Source organism: Camelus dromedarius, chromosome 2 (genome assembly GCF_036321535.1).
Source record: "Camelus dromedarius isolate mCamDro1 chromosome 2, mCamDro1.pat, whole genome shotgun sequence".
Taxonomy (NCBI): domain Eukaryota; kingdom Metazoa; phylum Chordata; class Mammalia; order Artiodactyla; family Camelidae; genus Camelus; species Camelus dromedarius.
Window position 1 is genome coordinate 65,095,438 of NC_087437.1, and position 20,407 is coordinate 65,115,844.

The 20,407-nt window shown below is 35.9% G+C and overlaps 1 protein-coding gene across 4 annotated transcripts in view; it reads left to right on the forward strand.

Moving 5' to 3' along the window:
* Nucleotides 1-16,416, forward strand: part of IQCB1 (IQ motif containing B1) — a 35,603-nt gene extending 19,187 nt beyond the window's left edge. For all 4 annotated transcript variants that reach the window (XM_031454882.2, XM_010981549.3, XM_031454889.2 and 1 more), the window contains 7 exons: nt 842-951; nt 1,547-1,656; nt 7,016-7,158; nt 8,780-8,928; nt 12,519-12,650; nt 14,132-14,288; nt 15,134-16,416. In XM_031454882.2, the coding sequence (XP_031310742.1) occupies nt 842-951; nt 1,547-1,656; nt 7,016-7,158; nt 8,780-8,928; nt 12,519-12,650; nt 14,132-14,288; nt 15,134-15,363 (1,031 nt within the window). In that variant the 3' untranslated portion in view covers nt 15,364-16,416. The remainder of the gene's footprint in view (nt 1-841; nt 952-1,546; nt 1,657-7,015; nt 7,159-8,779; nt 8,929-12,518; nt 12,651-14,131; nt 14,289-15,133) is intronic.
* Nucleotides 16,417-20,407: the final 3,991 nt, after the last annotated feature.

Sequence of the window (20,407 nt, forward strand, 5' to 3'; positions counted from 1 at the left end):
AATGTGACTGTCCAGCAGATTTCATTATAAAGGAATTTTATCTTAACAATATTTCTCTTTCTTAGCAGTAGAACTTACTCAGTTTCCTCAAGATATTTTACAGTTGTTAATGCTGCTGAGAACTTGAGTCTTGAAGAAAGTATTAGACATGGAAGGATCCATACAGTGGATTCCCCAGTTGTATACTCCAAGGCCATTTTCCCTTGTATATTGAATACATACATTACAATGCATCATTCCACCATGCCCTGGAAATAATACTTACTTTGTACCTTATATTATTGCTCGGTTTTGTTTTGGGATGAAAGTGTAGTATTCTAGTGTTATAGCATTTCTCCTATAATATATATGCTCAGGGAACCTATTGATTTGCCCCAAATTACATACATTACTGTACATTTTTGTTTAATAATAACTTCCTTTAATTAATAGTAACTAGTAACCTGCTTAAGTGCTTCCATAGGATAGGCATTTATTTACTCAGTATGTATTCATTATCTTTTAAAAAATGTTTTGGTTTAAGGTATTTATGTTCAAACAGGAAAAAAAAACCTGTATAATTCTGTTCCTTGACTTATCACAATGATTTCACTCCCCTTCTTTTTTTTTAATTAAAAAGAATGACTAGACAGATTTTGCATCAGATCTCAGTTAGCACATAAAAACTTTTAGGATAGAGGAATATCCTTAAAGACCTCGGTCTAGAAGTTTTTGAGAAAAGGAAAAAGAAAAATGATGTGATTGGTCTTTTTATTGTGTTCATTTGTTTCTAAACTAGACTTCTTAACCTCAAATTAATTCTGGTTAGATAACAAAATCATATTTTGTTATTGCATTTCAGGACTCAGAAGTCTACTAAATAAACAAGAGCCTGGGACAGAGTTTACTCAAGAACTTAGACAGCTCATTGCTCTTTTAAGCCCTAACGTCTATCAGGAAGTAGAAGAGCAGGTATCAAATTATAAAAATAATTTGCACGGTATTTGCTAACATTTCAGTAAACATTTTAATTTCAAAATATTGGAGAATGGTAGCCTCTTGAATCTTTTATTTGCTCTCTCTCCCCTTTCCTTTACTTATTTCCCCCAAACATCCAGAGCAGCAATAGTTTGATGGGAGAAGGAGTTGTTTATGGACTAAATTCTTAACCCTAGAGCCTTTTTCTATTTTTAAGCATGTACAGAGTCCTTCATACCTTTGAATCCTTGATTAAGTGAAGCCATGCAAAGAAGTCAGGCAAAGATGTTAAAGCATTAAATAAGCAGGACTAAAAAATCCTTGTAATGGGATTGGAAGTGAGATTAATCAGGAAGAATTTGGAGCTAACCAGACTATCTTGAATATGTTCTAGATATTGCCTAAGTGAGCCTCCTTTGGGAAGTCAGGTTTAACATTCTTAGGCCTTCCCTGTCCTGGACCTATGAAAATGTTGCCTCCTGCCCAGCTTATTAGAGGTGGAGATTAATACCTGATATTTTAAGAAGTAAACTTCTAAAAAAGACTTCCCTAGAGATGTCTGTAAATTAATTCTGGGCTTTAATTTCAGAAACTGCATCAAGCAGCTTGCTTGATTCAAGCTTATTGGAAGGGTTTTCAAACTAGAAAGAGATTAAAGAAGCTTCCATCTGCTGTGATTACTTTGCAGAGGAGTTTCAGGTAAAAAAATTTTGGTGAGAGGAATGATGTTCTTGAGAGGGCTAGATATGTTTTATTAGAGCACAGCTGAGTGAAAACTTAAGAGTCTGGGGTTCTTTTTTTCTTTTTCAGTTTTGGTAATCTATTTTATTCTTGCTTTCATTCTTGTTCCATTCATTTCTGAGTACCAGCATTCCATTAACCAGATGTACTTTCAAAGCAAAGGACATACTGTAAGACAGGAATCTAATGTAACAAATATATAATCCTGTTCACTTAATAAGACTTTTTTTGTGTGGGCCAAGCCTACAGAGGGAGCCAGTGATGGTCAGTTACCTTATTAAACCCTTAAAACTTTAAAGTTGCCGTAATCGTTCATATGTTAATTATGGTAAAAATACATATGAGTATATAACTATGTCAACCTGATTTTCCTCAGTAAATATGGCATGGATATATATGGTCATTGTGATATGACATAGTTTGTCATTTATCTCTATTTCAAGTGGACTAAAAGTGAAATACTGAAGACATAGCTCAGTTTACATATAACTAACCCATCCAGATTCTTAGAGGCACTAAAAAGAACACACACACAAATGAGTTATCCCCTCATTGATGATAAAGTAGAGCCATCTCAGAGGTGATTTTTCATGCAACCTAACTTAGCTAAATTTTAATTCACTAAAGTGAAACTTGCATATTCCAAAAGTCAGTGTTTTTTTTTTTTTTTAAGAAAACTGAAACCTTTCAAGACTGCAGCTGCATTTCTCAGTTAGAAACATGTTTTAAAATAGTGAACTAAAATTCACCTTTAAGTTAGGCTGCATGAGGAAATCACCTTTGAGATGGCTCTACTTTGTCACAAATGACCTCAGGAGCTAAGTCATTTGTATCTGAGTGTTTTCTTTCTATTGTGTCTAAGAATTTGATGGGTTAGTGGTAGATATTTAAGCCACTCTGGCTAACTGTGTCCCTTAGTGGACATTCTTTTCATAGATAAAAGTTTCCTTCAGAGAAGACTTATAAAGTTATTGATATCATAGGGCATGAGTTTTGTTGGTAGCAAAAAAAATTAATATTTTTAAACATGCTGCAAGTGCCTAATGTGTGCCAGGAGCTATGCGTGGTAGTGGGAGAGTTAAACAGACTTGAATTTGTATCCCTCATCAGAAACTTAAGGGCTGAATCACCTTGGACAAGTTGTCCCACCTTTCTCAGCCTCTAATTTCCCATCAATAAGATGGGGATAATTGTCTATGTACCTCACAAGATTAAAAGAATAGAAAGTTTTTCTAGCATGTTACTTAGAAAGTGGTAGGAGGGAAAATGCATATGGCATATTTTTTGCTCTTGAAGATTTACAAATCTAGTTAGACAGACATCTGTTAAATAAGCAGTTCTCATGAGAGGCACGTGTAATCCATTCCAGCATTGCTCAAAGTTTATTGTCTATCTACTAGCTGTTTTCTTAAAAAACACATGTAAAGTATTTCTTTGGTCAAATAAATTTGAGAAGTGATGAATACTTTGAGAGTTACAATGTATATTCTTTTATTCAGGAGTCTCATATGTTCTTGGTATAGCCTTGCCTTCTGTGGTGAACTCAAGTGGACTATTTATGACTTACAGATTTTCTACTTGGCTATCATTCTCAGCTGAATGTGCTCTTAACATTTAAGTGTCCCTATGCCATGAATTCAGACTGTTAATGTTTAGCCTTATAGTAGTTGCTAAATTTGCCAGTTTACTTTCCTTTGCAATTAAAATCTTTATTTAATAGTATCTTAGGATGACAGATTTTGTCCACTTAGAAGGATATCTATGGAATTTAATTAATATTCCACTCTTTAAAAATAGAAGTTCCATTGCCTATGTAACAAAACCAGACTGGGTACAAATACATCCATTAAAAGACGTTTACCTGAAGCCAAAATTATTTAAATCTCATATTATGATGTGTTTTTAATTTTTTAACCTCAAGTTTTCTCCAGGTGTCAGCATCTTTCCTCTTCTATTAGTTGCAACGTTTATGCAAATTTCTCTTACTTCCTTTGTAGCTGGGCTTTCTGCAAAGGTTATTTCTGTCTTATTTGTGGTCAGGTCATTATCTCAGAGTAATTTTCCCCCTCCCTGATTTTTTGGGGAGAGACTGCCCACCACTCACAGTTATGGACCTAGATTCATCAGAGCTCTTCAGATTCAACAAGAGGTACATTTTTACTGTCACATCCTTGCTAAAGCACTTTCTTGGTGGTTTCTTTTTATTTAATCATTTTCTTGGTCAGAAACTTTGTTTTCTGTTAAGTACCCTTCTCCTCAGCAAGGTTTTCTAAAGGAACAGTTATTTCAATTACCTTCGGAAAGCTCACAATTTACCTACCTCTATCATGGTGCTGATATTAGGTCTTTTATTTATAATTATTTGACTTTGTAGGGGAGAAATAATTGTTCCCTCTACCCATTTTAGGTTCATTGGCTGGGGCCCTGAAAATTATACTGACCAAAAAATACCAGATTAAAAAGAGAAAAAGTTTATTAATGTGTGCAGCACTCACACAAGAAACTTGATGTGATGGGTAACTAAAAGGGGTGGTTAGAACTTGGGCTTATATAGATATTAAAAAAGAACAATACATTTATAGAAAAATGGCAGGTGAAAAGAAAAAGATTTCAGACTTCCAAGGGCAGCAAACTGTGGGAAGGTAGATATATTGGGGAAACTCATGGAAGATATGGGTTATTTCTGTAGATCTGTCTTGGCACCAGCTTTCCATCTTCATGGCCATGGCATCTATGGCAGTCTTCATTTCTCAGATGTTTCTGTTTTTAGTTAGTTAAGGGAAGCTCTGGGAAGGCTTATTTCTGCATTTTTTGATTCTCATTTGCCTCCAGCACAAAACAGTCTTTATGCCAAACTGGCATATTCCACTACCCTTCAACTTCTCCTTGAAACTAAGCTCAAGGGCTGTATTTCTTCTCTCTTCACCTAAGGCAGCAATCACTCAAATGTTTGTTGAGTTAATAATGAACAGAACCCATGACCTACTTTGCCCATCAACTATATGGGTCTCCTCTGGTTCATACTTCGTATTCTATGACAGAGAAATTTCTGGAGAATTCCTGATGTCTTGGCAGCAGATACTTAGGTCAGCTCTCTCTTTGATGGTAAAGGTTCATGTTAATTAAATGTAAATCATGAAACATACTTAGGTAAATTATTTTGAGAATATGATATCAGTCTTCCTTTTCAGAAGTGCAGTACAAATTCCAGATAGTCAAATGGCTACTTTTTCTCACAAAGAAACCAGTTACGTTAATAATCTTTTAATTTTTGAGTGATTATAGAAACCTTTACCCACAGAATACCTAGAATATCCCTAAGGGGAGTTGGAAAATATGCAAAATCACATTAATTCCTAATAAATGTTTTCAAAACAGTAGGTTAAAACACGTGAATTCAGAAGCACATATATTTATAATTTATTGTCGTTATTCAATCACTGAACCTCACTTGTCTACTGTTTTCCTGGTTTGTATTTTACTTCTACCTGTATGCTACATGGTCTTTGCAGTTTTGCTAGTTTCATAACCTGCATACCTATGCTATTTATCAAACCCAGTTTTCTGACAGGTTAAATGTCTTAGCAATGTGGTTTTAATGATTACTATGTTTCTCATACTATAGTATAGTAAAAATATTAGTAATGCAGTATTAGACATTATAATCTATAATCAATTAGAAATTAGAAACAGGTGGTTTTTTGTTTTGCTTTGTTGTTAATCAGTTTGAAAGTAGATTCTGTTTAGGGCTTGTTCTCTTTTACCCTCTATAAGTAGGTAAAGGGCAAAACATTCTTATCTATATACTATTATACAACCCAGTTTTGGAGGGGAGTTCTTTGGGAGAGTCAAGTTTCCATTAGCCATTCTTTAAGAAGGAAAGAGCCTTTCTTTACTTGATCCCCAGCACTTCGAAGGGAGCAGGAGAGATAGTTAGAAACTATTCAGCTTGCCCTACATCCTCTCTAGAACCCCTTCTCCTTCTGGTACACACACATACTTGAGGTCTTCTCTACCTTTGATAATAGGGTTAAGAAAGATGTTTTGACACAAATAAATCCTCATCTCAACTCTGGCTTAAGTAGAAAGCCAGAGAAAACTTAAATTGTAATTGGTAGCAGTTAAGAAATTGTAAGAAAACAAAAACTATACATACAAAATATTATCAAAATCATTTTGTAGTTTTCCTTTTAAAGTTGTGTTATACTTAATTGTATTTGCTGTTTCAAAAGAAATTGAGTTAAAATCATTATAACCCTCTCTAACTACACCAGTATGAAGTCTGCCTGTTAAGACTCCAAAGCTGTAGCCAAGGTACTACATTTGTTGGCCATTTAATTCTAAGAATCTATAAGAAAGCAAATGCTCTTGAGTGGATACATGCAAATTAAATCTATAGAGATAGATTGCAGTCTGTTTCTCATTTTAATTGTCTGATTTCTTTTTGTATGGGTATCTGAAGGCATTTTGAGTATATTTACTGTATACTAACATTTGTGATCTCCTTACATAGTGATAATAGGAAGTAATAAAAAACTATAGACAGAAAGAGCTGAGGAGAAATTTTGGTGAATAAAAGCAGATAATATAGAAATGCTAACTGAATAAAAATTTTGCAGCCACATGAAAAATCCTATGATCGGTTATAAAAATAATTAATAAGTGATAAATAGGTAAACATATGAAGAAAATTAAAGCCATCTATAATCACATGCAGTGAAAATCCCTGTTGGAATTTTAATGCATTTTAATTATTTATTTTTCTATATAAGTAAATATATATTTTTAAACACAATTTGAATCTCATAAATTATCCTGATTTTATTTTCACTTGACAGTAGATTGTGGGTATATTCCTATATTACTAAATATTCTTTGAAACTATTTTTCTCATAGTTTATAGAGTTTCATCCAGTGAATGAATCAGTATTTATTTATATAACTCACTATTGTGGGACATATGGTTTATTTTCAACTTGTTACTGTTGTAATGCTGTGGAGAACATTCTTAATTATTTACATACATACTGGATTTTTCCTTAAGAAAATTATTAGAAATGAAATTAATTGGTTAACATTTTTAAGGCTGTTGATACATATGTTGATGCATATATCCAGATATTTCTCTAGGAAGGTTGTACAGCAGCAGCACATGAAAACTTATTTCATCACATTCTAACTACACTTGGAATTATCTTTAAAGTTTTTTTTTCTGTCTGTATTTATATGATTACTAGTGAGGTTGTCTTTTTTCATATACTTCTTGAGTAGACATATGATTATGAAAATTGTGTGTAAGGTAATGTTTCCATCACAGATCTAAACGAACAAAGATGTTACTGAAGCTAAATAGGCAGAAGGAAGAAGAAGATCGCAGATTACAAGTGCAACTTCAAAGGCAGAGAGCCATGAGACTTTCCCGAGAAATACGACTGAGTATGCTCGAAGTAGTTCATCCAGGTGCGTGGCAGTATCAGTTTTATAAGTGAAAGACTGACTACAGTATCTTAATAAATAAATTTCCTAGCTACCTGATGATTTCTTATTTTAAATGTGGACCTTTCCCTGTTTCTCCTTTTTTAGATAAACCTTAAATCTCTCAAGTCAAAAAAAGTTACTGATTTTTCTAATTAAGGCCTATTAGTTGATGATGAGCAATCTCTCCACTAGTTTTTCTTTTCTTTCAGATAAATTAGTGAAACATAAAATTTTATGCTTAAAGATAGCTGTCAGTGACATAAAGAAAGAACCCCTTGAACTTAAGTAAGGTGTTAGACTATTGCTACATTCTGCCCTCAGAACTTTACCCATACCCCAGGTTAAGCTTTGTGAACCTTCTTACCACCTTTGACACACTAAGCTGAAATTAATATTAAAGTATAGTCTGGAAATCTGAGTTGTTTCAGCATTCTTTTTTTGTTCTTCCCCTCCCTTCTTGGTACTCATTCCCAGTATCCTTTATAGCCTCTTATTTCTCTTCCTTTCCCTTAAATATAGATGTTTTCCAGAGTTCCATCCTTACCCCATTATTCTCATGTTGCTCTTCCCATCCGTAACTGTAGCTTCAACCACCAACTGTGTGTTTAGCACTCTGAAATCCTATCTGCATTGTCATCCTTTCTGCTAAGCTGTAGACCAAACCTGCCCAGTATAACTTTTGACAAAATGAAATATTCTATATCTGCACTGTCCAATACAGTAGCCAGTGACTACAGGTGGCTGTTTACTTGAAATGTGGCTAGTGCACATGAAATTTTAATTTTACTGTATTTAAATTTAAGTAGCTATTTGTGGCTGATGTCTACTACATTGAATAATACAGCTCTGTAGCCAGCTGCCTGTTGGTTGATTTTACTTAGCTATCTACAAGCATCCGTAACACTAGTCATTATCTGCCCCCACTAACTTCCTCTTCCTGTATTCCTCATCTCAGGTAATTCCACCAACAGTCTACTCAGTTTCCTATCTGTGAGACACCCTAGAGTTATTTTCCTCTCTCACCTACATGTCTAGTTCTAGTTGGTCACTAAATTCTATTAATTTGTTGTACTATTTCTCAGATATATCCTTTTTTATTATTACCTTCTACTGCCTTATTCTCTCACTTAGCTACTGTTAACCCTGGGTTATATGCTGACCAACTCCCAGAAAGTAAAAATAAAATCATCTGTAGAATCAAATGAGTGACTAAAGAGACATTTAGAATCACACAGAGTAGGTAACACATGTACATGATTTGCCCTTTCCCTCTGGTGGCACTGAAAGTCTTCTTAACTATTTACTTGTGTATCTTTTTTCTGAATGTTTTTGCTATCAGATTTTTAGCCCTTTTCTCATTCCTCTGACACAAAAAAATTATATGAGTCTTTTTTTCTAAAGAAGATGCCTAATCTGGGGAAGCTTTTAGAGCTCTTTGTTTTTAAAATCTTACATTGTAAAATAACAAAGTTGGGAAAATCAGTGAGCAGTATTGAAAAAAATAAAAAGACTGCAAGACTGTTGTTACTTTCATTGTCCTGATTCCAGAACTTCAGAAAGCATAGAAGTGAGTATGTTGTAATAGTGTCTGTCATCTTTTTAGGTCAGGTGGAAAAACATAATCGGGAAATAGAAGAGAAATCAGCATTGATTATCCAGAAACATTGGAGAGGGTACAGGGAAAGGAAAAATTTTCGCCAACAGAGGCCATCTCTTACGGAATATAAAGCAGCTGTCACACTTCAGAGAGCAGTGAGTCTGATGTAGTACAAAGAGTACTGGACTAGGAGGCAAAAACATGGGTTCATACCTGACTTTGCTGTTTATCTGCTGTAAAGTCCTGGTCAAGTAACTTAGCTTTTCTGAACCTTACTTTCTCCCTCTATAAAGTGAGAACCTCCTTACCACTGGCCAGAATGATTTAGACACTCAGTCCTTAGTATTTCCATAGACCTTATACATTATTTACCATAATGCAGTGTTGTTTGTTAATTTTTTTCTTTCTTACTTGAGCTATGGGCATCTCAAAGATAAGGACTTAAGTTTTATTTATTGTCAGCTTTTAACATGTGTTTGATGAGCAAAGTCTACCCTATCTTTTTCACTCATCTGCTGTGTAGATTAGATGACCTAATTTATGGCAAGGTATTTTGTCAACTGCATAGTCCTATGCAAATGCCTATTTGATGTTTTTTAATGCACAGATAATATATTAGGTATAATTAGATCATTATAATTCTTGAATTGTAGAATGGTGGTATTAAATGCTAATTTTCCTGGGATTTATCTGGAGCATAGTAATATTTTATTGCCTTGGAAATACATAGCACAAGGCTGCCTATTTCACTTAATGACCAGTTTTCCTAATATCCAGTTATTTACTTATACATAGTTATAAGTGGATCCTTTCATATTAGGATTTTAGGTCATACAGCATTTAGTTTTATAATCCCTTATTAAACCAGATCAATTTCAGTTTTTCACAGTGATAGATTTTGAACAGTCTCTTTGTTGAATTCTCTGATTAACCTTTTACAAAGATTTTTTTTAAAGCCATTCAAAAAACAGAGTAAATACTAGGGAAATAGGAAGAGATGTCTGCTACCTCCTTCTTCCTCAGGCTCTTCGAGGGATATCAGGCCATATCTGCAACAAACAGTCCTGTACCATCACTGAATCACATCCACACCTACTATTTACCCTCTGCTAAATAAGGCCATCTAAGCATTAACCTGTGAATATCAGTGTTGCAAACTGACAGTGGGTCCTTTCTAATACCTTTACTTCATGGCTACCTTCTTTTTAAACTCTTCCCTGTGAAAGAATCAGCCTGGCCCTTATTGAGTTGTCTTATTATCTTGCCTAATTTAGATAAGTCCAATACTTTGTAAAAGGGTCCTCTACTGTAAAGTGAGATACTCCAGTTTGTTCACCATTCCCTAGAGAGAGAAGCAGGGGACATCATCACAACAGGATATCTGAGGGCTATAAAGGCAGAGTTGTTCTGGCTTTCACACTTTCCTTTGGAATAAGAGGGGGGAAAGTAGTCACATTTACCTCATTTCTTCACCCAGAGAATGGAATATGAGTCTCCATTGAAGTAAAAACAAAAACGATGGGTCTAGGTCATGTTTAGATGGCCTTCATGTCTTTGAAACTCACTACTGAAAATAACAGTGAACTGAAAGCAGAGCTAGTCAGAAATAGGAAAGAAGAGGATTAGTTTCAAAGAGGGAAAAGAAAAAGTAAAATGACAGAGTACAGAAAAGGGAGGAAAAGGAAAATAGAAAAAAATTAGAACAGGGCAATAAAGGACACATTTTGCCACATTTTGAAGCATCCATTTCTAAGATATACTACAGACTTGCACTAAATAGCCAATAACCACTTGTGGCTACTGAGTGTTTGATATGTGATGTAGCCAGTACAAAGTTAGCTGTGCTGTAAGTTGAAAATACCAGATTTTGAAGACTTGGTATGGAAAAAATGTGTAAAACATCACCTTAATTTTTAAATTTTGTTTTTTTTTTAATTTTTAAATTTTGATTACCTGTTGGAATGCTAGTATTTTACATATACTGTTATGCTTATGTAACTCAGTATATGCAAAATATTAATTTCACATGTTTCTGTTTACTTTTTTAATGTGCCTACTGGAACATTTAAAATTATATATTTGACTCCCTTTATATTTCTATTAGTACTGCAAATGATCTTGATAAGAAAGAAAAGAAAACAATAATTCATCAGTTTCACAGAAAGAAGTAGGAATATCATTTCATTGAACTTATCCCTCAGGAGGAGCTAGTTATTAGTGTCCTTGGCACAGAAAGGCCAAGAACTGTTGTTTACCTTCTGTCCCTTCTTTTGTGCAAAGGCAGAGGGCTCATTTGTCAGGTAGCTAAAAATCAAGAAAACTCTATGTTAACTTGCTAGTTTCAAATTACACATCCTTACGTAGATGGGTTGGAGTTCTTTGTGGTGGTATAGTATTGGAATTAAATTAGAAGAATTAGCTGCCTTTTCCCTTTCAATGCTCCAGGATATTCATTTCTTGCTTTCTCATTTCTTAAGAAGCTCAGAAGGAAGCTGATGTTTGCTGGTGTCTGCTCTCTAGAGCCAGAGTGATGGCTAATTTTTGCTAGTTGATTATAGCACAAAGTACTATAGCACTAATATACGTATCCATTAAAGACCAACCACAAAAGCACTTACTGAAACAAACCATTGGTAGTTGAGAAAAAAAAATTGGGAGATAAATATAATTTTAGAGAGTCCTGAAGTGACAAAGAATAAAAAAAGACAGAGAAGTAAAGGTGGACTTTTCTGATCTTAAGGGCAGAGAATCCTCTGTTCTGGAACCTTTATTCTGAAGTTCCCAGCATAGTATTGTAAGCCTAAGGTAGTACTAAAAGCAGGAGGTAGAGGAAAGATAGAAGGAGAAACAAAGAATAAAAATCAAAAAAAGGGAAGAATAGAAGAAAAGGAGAAAATCTCTCAAAAGGAGGATATAAGTACAATTGAAGCTGTGGACAGAATGTAAACAAGTGAGATACACTGTGTTTCAATAAACATTATTTGTAAACACTGAATTTTGAATTTTATATAATTTTCTCATGTCATGAAATAATTTTTTTCCTTTTAAGCTTTGTAACCATATAAAATATAAGAAACTATTCTTAGGTCATTCAAAAACAGGCAGCAGGCTGGATCTGACCTGTGGGCCATAACTTGCCAATCCTTGCCTGAGACAATGTGAACGTGTAACTTTAATGAAAATAAAAACTACAAAGAAAGGAGAGAGTGAAAAAAAATTGGACAGAATAACTTCAAATTTGTCTCCAAATCTTGCCTGTTACAAGATTTCTTCTTTCACCAGGAGTTTATTCTGAAGGGCATGAGAAAGAGTATTCATTTACCAAACTTTGTCTTATATATTGTCTCTCTGATCTTTACAGTCCTTTGGCTAAGTAGAATTGGAGTTCTTGTTTTCTGTGGACATAGAACCTGTCCTATAGAGATCAAGTGACTTGCCCAAAATCATACCGTTTATAAGGGACTAGAGTTAAAGACTAGAACCCAAAGCTGATTTTCTACTTTTTTCTCTTTATGGCTTACTATACAAATAATACATGAATATATCCTTGTAAAAATATTAAAACACTACAGAAGAATATAATTAGAAGGTCACTGTCCTCTGTCACCCCTGTCACAACCCCATCCTTCTCCCTATATACACTAAGAGTTAACAACTATAGTAGTGTTGTCACTACCATATGTTATTGTAGGAAGAAAATAGTTCTGTTAGGGAAGAAAATCACAGATCTTTTTTCTTTCTTCAGACTCTTAAGTTCCTAGCAAAGTGCCATAAGAAAAAGAAACTATTTGCTCCTTGGCAAGGATTCAGAGAACTCACTGATGCACGCAGAGTTGAACTGAAGCAGCAAGTGGATGACTATGTCAGAAGACATCCAGTATGTAGGCTTCTGTGCCATGGTATTGGTGTTACATTATTGTGGTGCGTGATATTCACCAACAAAGAAGTGTCTCAGCTGTATTATGTACCTTTATTGTTGATACAAGGTAGTGCACTTGCTTTACCATAGAGTTAATGGCTTTGGCGTCTTCTTATAATTATTACATGGACCATAGAAGCATAGTAAAGGAGACTTCTCTTCAAGTCAGTCATTTTCCACGCTGCATGAGCAAGACTGTCTACACATCCTTACCAACATTTATTATTTTCACATCGTAATGAATGTGAAGTGCTATTGTGATTTGGATTTGCATTCTCTAATAATTAGTGACTTTGAGCCTCTTTTCATGTGTTTATTCGCTATTTGTGTGTGTGTATATATATATAATCTTTTTTTTTGGCAGAATGTTTCAAGTCCTTTGCCCATTTTTTAATCAGGTTATTTGCTTTTGTGTTGTTGAGTTTTAGAAGTTATCTGTATGTTCTGGATATTAGTCCCATATCAGATACATGATTTGCAAATATTTTCTTCCATTCTGTATACTACCTTTTTACTCTATTGATAGTATCCTTAGATGCGCAAAAGTTTTTAATTTTGGTAAGTCCAATTTGTCTAATTTTTCTTTTGTTGCCAGTTCCTTCAGTGTCATATTCTAGAAATCATTGCCAAATCTGTCATTAAACTCTTCCTGTATCTTTTGTAATAAGAGTTTTGTAGTTTTAGCTCTTAGGCTTTGGTCTTTGATCTCTGGTTTTTCTGATGTATTGTGTGTGATTCTGATGCATACTCCTATTTAAAAGAAGAGCTGCTTTAGCCATACTCTAGTACAGCTGCTTAAAATTCTGTGGCTGAAAAGTAAGGTGTTAGCTGGAACAGGACTGCATCAAAGATCCAGGAACTGGAATATTTGAGAAACCTGTGGTGTCAGAAGCTTTATCAGCTTCAAAGCTTTACTTCAGCTTTATTTCTTCCTTGTCCAAACTAATTAGTTAAGTTCCCTTTAAAGTAGCTGACTACCAAAAGAATATGGTCCATTGAATGATTCTATCTCTTGTTCTGTGAAATTATGGCTTGGATAAGTGGGGATAGGATAAGAAGTGAGATAGTCTATCAGGTGGGGTCCAGAACAAAAGGGCTGGTCTTGTTACTCCTTTTCCAAGCTAGTGTCTTTACCATGCCGTTTGTAATTTTCTCTGTGACTTCTCATTCTTATCCCTTCTCCCAGAATACCATATGGTGTGAGGAAATGAGGCATGAGAGCATATCAGAAAGAAAGTTGCCCACCTGCATTTTCATTTAAAGCTGCTTTTAAGAGGCTATAATAATGCTTGTTCAAGAGTACAAGATTGACATCAACCATAATATTCCATTGATGAGAGACAGCTAAACATTCTGGAACCTCTACTAAGTGGTGGGGTGAAACGTACTTTGACATATGTGTCCTTCATGTGACAGTTTTTTCTGTCCTCTGTTCCCAGAGCTCTGAGGTATCAGATGTGACCAGCAGGGAGCTCCATTCCCAGGCACAAGAACAACTGCAACACTACTTCATGGGTCGGGCTCTGCAAGAGAGAGCCCAACAGCACAGGGAGGCACTGATGGCTCAGATCAGCACCAACATTGAACAGTTGATGAGTATGTGCTCATTCCATTTTTTTCTTCCGTAAAAGAACAGCCTATTCAAGATTTTGTGACATCCAAAATCTTCAGAAGGAAAACACCATTTCGTGGTCTATTAGCCATCTCTTACCCTCAGAAATTTCTACTTCTAGATCATATCAGTACACAGTGCTTTTAAATGCTGCAGAACCTTCTTGACTTCTTCCCTCAGCCTTGCTCTCTTTCATATGTATCAAACTCAAAGTTACTGATTTTAAAGATGCTGAACCCTACTAACAAGATTCTACTATATAGTCTGAAAAGCTTTTGATCACATTTTAGAAGTAGATGATGACAGTCGTTACACTGCCATTTTATATTTTTAATGAAGTATTTTCACAAAAATTAATTCATCTGCTTCTCACAACCACTAGTACATTCAATGAGAGATCTCATCCATGAAGCCAGTGTTTCGGTCAGCCTCTGAAACACTTTTTAGTATTTGTGGAGCAAAATGGGCAGGATCCTCTGTTTAGTGCCATTACTTGCAAATTTTGTATTTTTGAATGGATAGGTGGCTGTAACTGAGCCTGTCATCTATAAGAGATGGTTCTGCTATTATTTTTAAAATTCTTGTTCTTAAAAAAAGAAAAACAAAACCTAAAAAAAATCCCTTTTTTTATTCTTTCCTTTTAAACACAGAATGGGGGCCTACAACCTGTGAATAGTCACATGCCATCTACAGCTAGCAATATAATAGATTTAGAATTGGAACCTTGTTCCTGCCTGCTAGTGCAAAGTCCCAACTCTGTAGTTTGCAAATCCCTGTTTGTTTGCTACAGAACTCTTCTACTCATCTGTTTATTTTCTGTTTACTGCAGAAGCACCAAGTCTGAAGGAGGCAGAAGGGAAAGAACCTGAGCTCTTCCTAAGCAGATCCAGGCCTGTGGCAGCCAAAGCCAAGCAGGCCCACCTCACCACCCTGAAGCATATACAAGCACCCTGGTGGAAGAAGCTTGGGGAAGAAGCAGGAGATGAGATGGATGTCCCAAAGGATGAACTTAGTGTAGAATTAGGAACTTTATTCATTGGTGGAACCAAACCCCCTTAAGGGAGGTGGAATGATACACATCTGTATTTCAAGAGATTAGATTGGTTCTGCCTCTGACATACTAGTAGACTAGCACTATCCTAACTTACGGTTTTCCAGAAGTTCCTCTCCAAACAAGACTGGAGGGAGTAAGCAAAAGAGTTATCTTCTACCTCTATCTCAGTTCTCTTTTTCTTTGTCCACACTCCCATTCTTGGGCACACATACAAATTGGTGTGGCTTTTGTTGTGAAACTAAACTCAGCATAGTATTCTGTTGCTTATATGAAATGTGATTTCTTTTTTTGTTTCTGCTATTTTCCAACTAACAGTGTTTTCTAAATAAATATTTTCAATTATTGTTATGAAAGCCTCCCCCACTTTCCCAAACCCTTCTCTTAAAAGCTTTAAGCCACTAGAGCAGGGGCAACAAGCCCTCTTACCTCCAAGGCTCACACCTTCCATTGCATGTAAGGAAGGAATAGAAACAAAACCTGTCTGCTTCTGTGAGTGTGTGGCAGGGGCAGGGGGCAAGGGGATAGGAAACATTCTAGTCCCAGACAGAAGTAGAGATTTTTTTGGTGTTGCTGAGGGAAGGATAGAAATAAGAACCTTCTCTCATGGGAAGGGAGTAGGAAATGATCTTGGGCCCAGAAATCCTACACCAATACAGAGCAGATGTCTGCTAATGCTGCTAATGAAAGGCAATGTTCCTGCTAAAGACCAACCACAAATATGAGGCAGTTTGGGTGCCATACGGTAGAAGGGTAGGAACCTTGAAAAAGCCCTACTTCCAACCCCAGGAAGAAGAAACCTGGCCTAAAATTTAGGCTGGATCAGGAAAACAGACCACCCAAGACCCAGCAACTAGCCTAGCACCAAGTAATAAGCAATAGCAGTTTACCACTGGGGTTGGGGAAGGTGAGTGGCGACCCCCCCCCACACACACTGTGGCAAAGGCATACAGGGATGGCTAAAAGTGGAGGTGGAGCAGAAACACAGAAAATCTTCAAGCTTTCCAGACCCCTATAAGCATAAAGTAACAGCAGCTGAAAAATAAAGAACTTGAAGCCTATGATAACTCATCATTTTGTATATCCTCCATGGGGAAACTGGGACACTGGAACATTGTGACTTTGTTCCAGGCACTCCAATCACATTAATGTTTGAATGGAAAGACACAATGAAGTGCTCAGAGACAGCCTAGGGCTCAGCATCTTAAGGGGAAGGGCAGTGACACCAACAAGCTCAGGTTTCGCCTCTCTTTCTGACACATTCTCCAGCCAAAACAATATGTCCAGAAAGTTTCCCTTTCTTTTCCTGTCTTGTGCCTTCTCTGCCTCCTAATTCTTTTACCAGCTGGATTTTCTGCCTCAAGCTTTGACGGTCACTAGTCAATCAAAGCTTGCCCCACCCCTTCTACTGCCCAATGTCCCAAAGTTTCCATGTTGACAGCAAAGCTACAGACTACCTGTTGATGTCAAGAGACAGATGGAGGAGTTCTGCTCATGTCTGAGCAGAAACGCTGGAGTAACAGAACCAGAAACAGGGAGGAAGTGAATGAAAGGCAGGTGGTAGGTAAGTGAGGGGAGGCTCTTGAGTGTGCAGGTGAAGGGTGTGGGATACTTAGGGCATCTATGCTTGAGGTTACATGTGTGTGTGTAAGATGAATGTGTCATCATTTTCTTTGTCTTGCTTTATCATGTTCAATGTCCTCATTGCTGCCGGACAAAAAAAAAAAAAAAAAGGAATTAGGCCCAGAAATTTATGTTCAGATCCTTGTATCTTCTTCCTCAACCAGTAGGGCTAGTGTCTATAAAGGCTACTACCCCCTTTCCCAAAGTCTTTCTGTAAATCTTCCTCTCTGGATCTTAACCCTGAGGGTCTGGAGATGGGTTTGGGCTCATTGTCCTGCCCTCACCTGTGCCCACTTGCTTGAGCACTGGGGCTATCCTGGCTGAATGGTTCATCTCTCTTCCATTTGATTTGCTCTCAGAGTTGGGTAAACGGCTAGATGGTGGGCTGCAGAGGAGCTGAGAGGGTCTGGGCTTCCGTTACTCCTTTTATCTTTTCTGACATAAACCAAGAACCTATAATAGCTTATAATGACCTTAGAGTTTCTCTGGTCTCATTTTAAAACTGCAGACAGACAACAGTCATCTAAACTTTAAAATATCTAATGTGGAGATTATTGCCTGTCTTAATTTTACAGAAAGGATAGTCCTCAATTTTTATTTTAGGAAGGTAGTTCTTAATATCTAACTTAACTCAATAGCATTCAAAGGCATTCTCTGGTTTAATCCTTTGGGTAGATGAGGAAACAACTGTACAGCAATTTCCCTCCTGCTGGAATCTTTGTTTAATGGCATGTTTCAGCTTTAGACAGTATCTGTTGACTCTCTGCTATAGAAGATTAGCACACTTAAATGGTTTCTTTTCCCTTTAGTTTTATTTACCTTTAAATTCTAAAGACATTTATGTTCTGTTCTATTACTTTAACCTCCACATTGTTCAATCTCTAAATTACAATAGATTCAATGCTTACGACTAGTCTTTTATCATTATGTCTCAATGTCTGAGTATTCTGATTCACCTCCTTAGTTGGCTAGGTTTTCTTTCTTTCTTTCTTTCTTTCTTTCTTTCTTTCTTTCTTTCTTTCTTTCTTTCTTTCTTTCTTTCTTTCTTTCTTTCTTTCTTTCTTTCTTTCTTTCTTTCCTCCTTCCCTTCTTTCTCTCTTTTCTCTCTCTCATCTTTTAAAGGATAGCATACATAAAGTGCACTAATTGTGTACAGTTAAGTGAACTTTACATAGGTAAAAACTCATTCAGGGTTAGCATCTTTTTATTTACAATTCAATGGCTGAAAAATTATGTGATACTTTAGTGTTAATTCACAATATGGCAAAAAAAGATGTCTTGTCAGATTTGTAATGTTAAAATCTGGTTATACAACCCAGGATTCTTTTTTATATCCTCTAAAATAGCTGTATTTTCAATTTGGTCCACTGACTTCTTAAGCCTTGATTTGTCCTCATATGTCATAGTTAAACATCCACCAGTGTTATAGACAGAGATTCCAAGTTCTTATATAAAAAATTTGGAAAGAACACTCTACTTTTATTAATTCGTTGTTAATTATAAAGTAGACTCTACCCATCACTCTCCAGCAATAACTGTTGACAGCTTCAGATTGTTTTTTGGTGAAAAACATGAATATAAACACCCAAGAACCTCAACTCCAAGTAAAATAAACTGAGATAGACCCACACTGAGACACATTATAATCAAACTTTTGAAAGCCAAAGATAATCTCAAAAGCCACAAAAGAGAAGTAACTTGTCACACACACAGGTTCCTCAATAAGACACCAGCAGGTTTGTTACCAGAAACTTTGGAGGCCAGAAGGCCAGTATATTCAAAATGCTAAAAGAAAAAACCTGTCAACTGAGAATCCTGTATCTGGCAAAACTATCTTTCAAGAGTCTGAGAGAAATTAAGACATTCACAGATAAACGAAAGCTGAGGGAGTTGGTTATCACTAGATCTGCCCTGCAAGAAATGCTCAAGGGGAGTGCTGGAGGGTGAAATGTAAGGACATTAGACAGTAACTCAGAGCTGTATGAAGAAATAAATATCTCAATGAGGAATCTGAGTGATGACAGGTGTCTGACTGATTTCCATCTGAATGGAAACCCTACCATTTGGATGATTCAGTGTACATACCATGGATTCATGGCTGTGGTTTTCCCATAGACTCTTTGTTTTATTTTTAGTGAGAGAAGGTAATTAAGTTTATTTATTTATTTTTAGAGGAGGTACTGGGGATTGAACCCAGGACCTCATGTATGCTAAGCATGTGCTCTACCACTTGAGCTATACCCTCCTGCCTTCATAGACTCAATCATTTATTTAGGACTGTTGCAAAATAATTCATATTTGTAAGGGGGATATGTAAAGTCTCAAAGCATGCCAGAAAACTTACACATTTAAAATATCAGGAAAACAAAAGCATTTATAGAAATCATTCTCATAGATCCCATTTACATTTAAAATAAAAGCAGCCATATGGAAATATTAGGCCAATTTGTTTTAAAAAGTCTATTTCTGACTTCTGAATGTATTTACTCGAGTTTATAAGTGTCTCAAAGAAATGAGGGAAGCATGACGTTCCCAAAGCCTATTTCTTCTTTGCCAAAATATCAAGGGTGTTCATGGCAACAGGACTGCAATTGCATAGCCACTCTAATGCACTCTTATGAATTAAAGGGCTTAAAAGTTATACTTCCAAAAAATTATGTTTTCTATTTCTTAATAAAATTTTAAACATTCTCCTTAATTCTTCAATTGTTTTTTAAAAGAGGGTCTACAGTTTCTTTGTCAGCCAGATAGAGGAGGAACTGAAGATCTTGTGTTCTGTGAGCAAGAGTTAATTGACACATACCTATGTGACTGACATAATGTCTGTAAGACTAAAAAATGTTTGGAGCATTATACATTTGCTTGTTGTAATTGGGTAAATGAGTTTCAAATTAGGGAACATAAAGAAACATAATTTTTAAAAAGAAAATTAAAGTCAATCTTTTCCCTTAAGGAATCTGTAATATAAAACAATAATTTACAATGTGTAGTTCATGCAACCCTGCAGGGGGTGGTCCTGAGACCCTTTCAGTTACCCAAGTGTCAAAACTATTTTTGTAATAATTCTAAGATGTCATTTGCCTTTTATACTGTGTTGATATTTGCACTGATAGTACAAAAGCAATGGTGGTAAAACTGCTGGCACAAATCAAGGCAGGGGGACCCAAATATTGCAGGAACCACTGTATTCTTCATAGCCACACATTTGCAGTACTGAAAACAAAAGATGACTTTCACTTAAGAATGCTTTTGATGAAGCAGTGAAAGTCAATTTTATTAAACTTCAGCTCTAATATATTAATATGAATTCACAGCAGGCACACTCGAGCCTCAGAGCCTCTGTATTTCCCCATCTCTAAGCCCACAAAACTCTTTCCCTATTTATCCCCATGGTAAGACTCTTCTTTCCCATGCTTTCATTGGAATATC